At 30.3% G+C, this 6,825-nt stretch overlaps 1 protein-coding gene across 1 annotated transcript; it reads left to right on the top strand.

The window, feature by feature from the left end:
- The first annotated feature begins 1,599 nt into the window (after positions 1-1,599).
- On the top strand, positions 1,600-3,437 carry LOC107856010 (bidirectional sugar transporter SWEET10). The gene is made up of 6 exons (XM_016701010.2): positions 1,600-1,750; positions 1,975-2,011; positions 2,120-2,330; positions 2,431-2,592; positions 2,672-2,791; positions 2,891-3,437. The coding sequence occupies exons 1-6, from the start codon at positions 1,705-1,707 to the stop codon at positions 3,203-3,205; spliced, it is 891 nt and encodes a 296-aa protein (XP_016556496.2). The 5' UTR covers positions 1,600-1,704; the 3' UTR covers positions 3,206-3,437.
- Positions 3,438-6,825: the final 3,388 nt, after the last annotated feature.

Genomic DNA, 6,825 nt, shown 5'->3' with positions numbered 1-6,825 from the left:
AAATTTTATGTCAAATCAAAATTAGAGAAACACTTTAAAACACACGTTAAAACTGAAGGAGTAATAATCACACTTTGCAATCAATCATTGAGAAAAGATTATTCATTATAGCCTTATATTAATTCTTGCATGAGATATGTGTGGTGGCTGTTGAGTTTGGGTGAACAGTATCCACAAAACTTAAAAGTTTTAATTATTTTTTTCTACCAAATTTTTTTTTTTTTTTTAGGTTGAAGAAAATGTATCTCAAAAAAGAGGATTGGGGGTGGGTGGGGTGGGGGTGGGGTTGTTGTATGGAAAAAATTCTGTCTAAACAACATAGAGCACCCAAGAACTAAAACTTATCGAGCCAAATGAAATAAAAGATGCCTGATATTTTGATAAAGCAAGAGGAATTAAGGTCATGTTTGGTACGAAGGAAAACCATTTTCTCGTCTTTAGGAAAATAAGTACTTTCTAGAAAATAAGGAAAATAATTTCTGTATTAAAAGTAGCGAAAACAAGTTTTCATAAGTGACATTCCATCCTGATTGTCTTCTCCCGCCCTAGCTCCAACACACCAATCTCATATTGTTTGAATGAATTTTATATATGCTTTTGTAATAATATTTTCTAACTGTTTACCAAATATAGACGAATAAGTAAGAATTTCACTTATTTTTCAAGGCAAAATTAATTCTTTCTTTCATGCCAAACGCACCGTAAGAAGAAGTGGCTTTAATTTGAAATTCATTTTTGTACAATTTTATTTGGTGGTTGTGGGTTGAGCTGGCATCAAATGAATTGAAGCCTAATTAACGCATAGAAAGCATAATACAATAAACATGTCACTAACTAGCATGTAATTTACAAATTTTTAAGAACCAAAGAAATTGGATTAATTTCATTTTAAAAAAATTTCATTTCATTAAAACACTATAATTAAGGATAAATGACAACCCACCAGAACAAGATAAGTCTATCAAGTAAAGCAATTGCAAAGCTAAGCATATCTTGCTTTTAATTAGCCAAAATTGCAGCCAAATTAATCTCCTTAATAGCCACAAGTGCATGCAAACTCTATTATTGATGCCAAATTGCAAAGGCAGATTCAAAATTTAAACTCTATCAACGTAGCCTTTTTAGATTCTTAGGTTGAACCAATTATATTTTTAAAATTATGATTTCATGTCTACTATTTATCTCAATTTTAATCAAATTTCTACTCATAAATTTATGTCTCATGTCGAAAATTGTGGGTTCAATTGAACCTGTACCTATAATTGGTACATCCACCCTGGCCAATTGGTGGGTGACCATTGGTCCCTCCATCATTTCTTGATTGATTTTTGTAGCTGATTAGGAGTTTCATTTTTTTCAGAAATTCAATAAAATCAAACCCCCTCACAAAAAAAATGAAAATAAAGATTGACAGATTGATAATTTTAAACCTTAGTACACCTCAAGATTGGGTAATGACATAATAAAAGAGAGCCCTGGGACCCTGAACATCAAAGTGCTTTTTTGCATAATTTTTTTTTTTAATTAGTATGTTTGTACAATTTTTAAAATAAAAAACACATCTACTTTCCCATCCCTTGCCCTATATAAATACTTCAACCAAGTTCTTCTCATTTCACTGTCAAGTAGAACTTGCTAGTCATTGCAATCACTTAGCACTGCTAGAAATTTGAAACTTCTTTGATTAGAAAAACCACAAAAGAAATGGCTTTTTCTGCAGATCATTGGGCCTTGGCTTTTGGTGTCCTTGGTAAATATTCTTTCTTCATTTTTTTTGTTGTACTCCTTCTGTTTCAATTTACGTGGCACGGTCGAAATTTTCTTATATAGAAAACTTTAAATTTTCTGAAATAAAATTTCTATAATCGCAAACTACTTTAAAAGAAATACTATAACTCACAATCGAACGAAGTATAGTTATTTACATGTGTCTTTCTCCTAAATCGTTTCTCTCTTTCCTTTTGAATTTTGCAGGTAACATCGTTTCGTTCATTGTATTCCTTTCTCCACTGTAAGTCCCATTTTTTTTTTCTCTTTATTTAAAATGATTAGTAGTTTACTATTCCATTTTCTTTTTATTTTTTTGATTATAATCTAACAGTATACACACATTTGTCAGGCCAACATTTCACACTATTTACAAGAAGAAAACAGCTGAAGGGTATCAATCAATTCCATATGTGATTGCTCTCTTTAGCTCTATGCTTTGGATATACTATGCATTTTTGAAGACCAATGTCACCCTACTCATAACAATAAACTCCTTTGGTATATTCATTGAGACTATCTACGTTGGTCTCTACCTTTTCTACGCACCGAAGAAAGCTAGGGTAAGAATTTAAACATAATCCCCTATTTTTCTCATTAGTCGATCAATCGACTAAATGAAGAACGTAACATATAATTATATTTATAATTACATTAATGCAGGTTCAAACTGGAAAGATGTTACTTTTAACAGTGGTGGGTGGATTTGGTGCAATAGTCTTGGTTACTCAATTTCTATTCAAAGGTGTTGTTCGTGGACAAGTAGTTGGATGGATTTGCCTTATTTTCGCCTTAAGTGTGTTTGTTGCACCCTTAGGCATTGTGGTAAGCAACTTTTAATGTGCTCATAATTTAAAATTCCATGCATGATTGGGTGTTAATTTTACTCATATATATCATGCAGAGAAAAGTCATCAAAACAAAGAGTGTGGAGTACATGCCATTACTCCTATCAGTATTCCTCACATTAAGTGCTGTTATGTGGTTCTTCTATGGTCTCCTACTAAAAGACATTAACATTGCTGTAAGTTATTTACTTACATTATTTGCATGTAACTTCTTCCATGTATGGACCTTAATTATAAATGTTCTAACGTGCTATGTTTTAATTTATTTACTATAGGCTCCAAATATATTGGGATTCATCTTTGGAGTACTCCAAATTGTGCTCTATGTAATATACAGCAAAAAGGAGAAGGCCATTCTAAAGGAACAGAAACTTCCAGAGATACAAAAGCCTGAAGTCATTGTAAGGGATGAGAACACAAATGATAATAAGAAGTTTCCAGAACTAACACAAGAACAAATTATTGACATAGTGAGGTTGGGTTTAATGATTTGCAAAGACAAAGTACACGTGGCAACATGTCCTCATGGTACTAAATGTGAAGCCAAAGTTGATGAGAACACACCCAAGCTGCAAACTGTGGATGCTTAAGAATATATAGCAAAGTTGGAGTTTGTTTTAATTAGTCTTTGATTTCCCAATCCTAAATGTGTTTGTACACAATTAGTTAGATTTTCGTACGTCTAAGCTTTTTTTCTTTTTTTGCTCCTTGCACTAAGAAAGCTAGACAAATGGTGCTTGATACTTTGAGAGATTTGCTAGCTTTGTGTAATTGGATTTTCTAATTTGATTAGCAATAAAAGTTTTTAAATTTTTTCTCTAATTGCTTATTGAGTTAAAATTTCTATGTGGTGTATCTCTACCAATTCAGAAAGCCTTATAGGAAATTGCTTGTTGAATAGGTCTGACCACGCATGAACACAAATTCCTCTCGTTGTGGCTTCGATGCAAATATATGTGCAACGTTTTAACATTATGGAACGTAACAAACATAACTTTTACAATAAGTAATCTGATGAAGCAGCAAAAAATGTTCAGGCGTGAGTTGTAAATTGATACTCCAAGCACATGCAAATAAAGAAATATACCTTTAATCAACGGCAAAAGATGTTAATTAATCATGGTTAAGTAAATTGAATTCTAAATTCAAATACATGATATGATATACATATATTGACTTGATTTATACACCGGATGCGTGTAAATTTTAGTCTCGAATATGCATCTTTCAGGACACAACGACATGTGTTAACGTAAATAGGATTATTAGACGGTACATTGCATGATAATTAGGAGGACTAGAGAAACTTTGTAAAAATTGTATAAACATATCAGCATATGTTCGTTTCGAATTTTGGTAAATAAGGAAGTACATGAATTAAACTTTTTGATAATAATAATAATAGTAATAACAATTAAAAAAATAGTAAATAAATAATTAGTGATGTAGATTGTATGCCAATTGCCAAATCTAAACCTCTAACTGCAGGTGGATTCCTAATTTCTAAAGACACAAGAGAAAATTTTGAAAAAATTTCAGCCCAATATCTTTAGAATAACTAGAGTCCAATATTTTGGAAATTACAGCCCAAATGGTCCAAGTGTATATTTACGTAATTACCAAGAAATTAAGCAAATGATGAGATTATGATTTACTGAGCCCCACCTTCCACAAGCATATTGGGCACATACAGACCAAAAAAATTTCGTTGATTAATATAAATAATTTGTGATAGCAACGTCTGTTTATTGTTCATTTGTTTTATTAAATAATAACATTCCTGTCGGCTCATATAGTCTTCTGCTTCCACGTTTTCAATTTCTTTAATTCCAACTTAAAATTGGCTTCAAAAAACAATACCAAAAGATTTATATATATGCTAATAATTCAAAAAAATTAATACTATCAATTTTCTCAAAAGACTTGATGTGAATTTTTTTTATAGCAAAATGAATATAATTTAAACTTCAATAGTTGCGTGGTATTCTCAGAGGTGATAAAATTAATCCAACAAATTATAATTAAAGGTGATAAAAATAATCCGATAAATTATAATTCAAGGTGATAAAAATAATCCAACAAATTATAATTAAAGGTGATTAAAATAATCCAACAAATTATAATTAAAGGTGATAAAATTAGTTTTACAACTTGGGTTGTGACCTATATTTTAGCACATTTTAGCTCAATAACTTTGGAGTGAGTTAATAGCTTTCCCATTTATTAACTCAGCCTATTTTGACGCTCAAATTCATAACAATTCACTTATTTGACACCTATAAACGCCTAAATTTTGACTGATATTTAGTAGTTCGAACTTCGGCCCATCAAAATTTAGGATGTATCTAGCCCAAATTAGCTAAATACAAAATCTTGTTAAAATATAGGACAAAATTCAGAAATAGCATACTTTATCCCCTTAATTATGAGTTTCATAGCAACAGTTTCATAATTACATAATATAGCATATTGTATTTTGTATTTTTGCAAACTGTTGCTACAAAAATACAAATACATATGATTTTTACTGCCCTTATGATCGATATGTATTTTGTATTTTTGCAGACTGTTGCTACAAAAATACAAATACAAACAAATACATATGCTACAAAATGTAATTTAATAAAAGTGTTATTATTTTTTGTAATTTAATACTTAAATATGCTACTTTATGTATTTTTTCCTTATATGTTTTCGGTGGAAAGGAAAAGATTTTATTTCTGCTAAGTATAAGAATTACAAAATCACTAGTTCATGGAACTCTAGAACTAGTCTCATAGTTTGATCACTGTATTTACCTATACAATGGAAGCAGAAATTAAGAACTATATATTGTTATAATATAGAAAAATAATAAATCTATTAGGTATTAAAAAATTAGTGTTAAAATAATTAAAATTTAGTTAGAATTGGTGGATTAGATTTTAATTCATATTTTAGCTCAAATAATTTTTAAACGAGTCAATAATCCATTCATTTATTTACTCAATATATCTTAACCTACCTCAATATATCTTAACCTATCCCAATCCCACCCATTTTGTCACCTTTAGAATCCCCTTCCCCATTAAACTTACCCGATATAATAATAAATTCAATAAGGTTAATTGTGAATTCAAATTGCATGCAACTTCCATTCATAGAGAGAAATATTCTAATGTATTTAAATTGGCATGCAAAAGTTTTTTCCTCATCTCCTGTGCACACGTAAATGATTGTCCCATTTGCTTTTATTTCCATGCTACCTTTAAGAGCAAACATATATAAAAGCACCAATATTTTATCCTCTTTCTGTAGCCCACGCTTCTTTTTTTTTTTAATCATTATTCTTCTATCTTCAAAAATAGTTATGCGCATTAAAACATTAATAATATCTGCTGTTATTTCAACTTTCATTGTGTTTTTTATGCTTTTCCATCGGATAAGAATTACTGAGGAACAATAAGCTTTTTAATTAAACATTAAAATCAATTTATTTATATGAAAATGTTTGATTGGACAGGAGATTTAATGAGGAAAAAAAGATTTGAAACTTGTAATTTTTAAAATGTCATAATATTTATTTTGCTATAAGATTGATTCGCCCGATTGATTCGAGGAATATAGGGAGGGCATGACTACAATTACCCAAGTAAGAGACAGAATCTCACTAATGAAAAAAAAAAAAAAAAAAAAAGCAAATATAAAGCCCCCGATCGTTTGAGCCAAAAAGCGTATCGATTCTTTCAGTCGCGAAAGGTCCGCTTGATTGTTGTTGTTGTTGTTGTTGAAGTTGTTTTGAAGAAAGAAAACCTCCCACATCGAAAATTTACTTTGGTTGGGAGGAGTTTGAGAGTTATAAATAAACCTCCACCTCTTTCATTGTTTGTACACACAAAAATATTATTTTTCTTGTTTACTATTAAAGAGGTTTAGAAATAATTCTTTGGGAGATCTCTTTGAGAATAGTATTTTAGGAAGTGAGGGTGTGTGAGAAAAATATTATGTATTGTATGGTGTAATAATTTTCATATAGTGAATATTTTTCTGGGAGGCCTGTGGTTTTTCTCCAATTGGGGAGTTTTTCACGTTAAATCTTTGTGTTGTTATTCTCTTTAATTTCTCTGTTATTTTCTGCTTGAAAGCGGTCCGGAAGGGGCGAAAAAAATAGTCCATTTTTCAACAAGTGGTATCAGAGTCTTCGGTGTGGAATAATTCTTTTGAAATTTTA

The sequence above is a fragment of the Capsicum annuum genome, chromosome 3, assembly GCF_002878395.1.
Source record: "Capsicum annuum cultivar UCD-10X-F1 chromosome 3, UCD10Xv1.1, whole genome shotgun sequence".
NCBI lineage: Eukaryota > Viridiplantae > Streptophyta > Magnoliopsida > Solanales > Solanaceae > Capsicum > Capsicum annuum.
The sequence above is the reverse complement of the archived record's forward strand: the minus strand, read 5'-3'. Positions and strand labels throughout refer to the sequence as shown.

Excerpts from the sequence above, each read along its gene's own strand:
- LOC107856010 (XM_016701010.2), top strand. The coding sequence starts at position 1,705 with ATGGCTTTTTCTGCAGATCATTGGGCCTTGGCTTTTGGTGTCCTTG. Across the intron at positions 2,593-2,671 it reads TTGCACCCTTAGGCATTGTG|AGAAAAGTCATCAAAACAAA; the intron begins GTAAGCAACTTT and ends TATATCATGCAG. Across the intron at positions 2,792-2,890 it reads TAAAAGACATTAACATTGCT|GCTCCAAATATATTGGGATT; the intron begins GTAAGTTATTTA and ends TATTTACTATAG.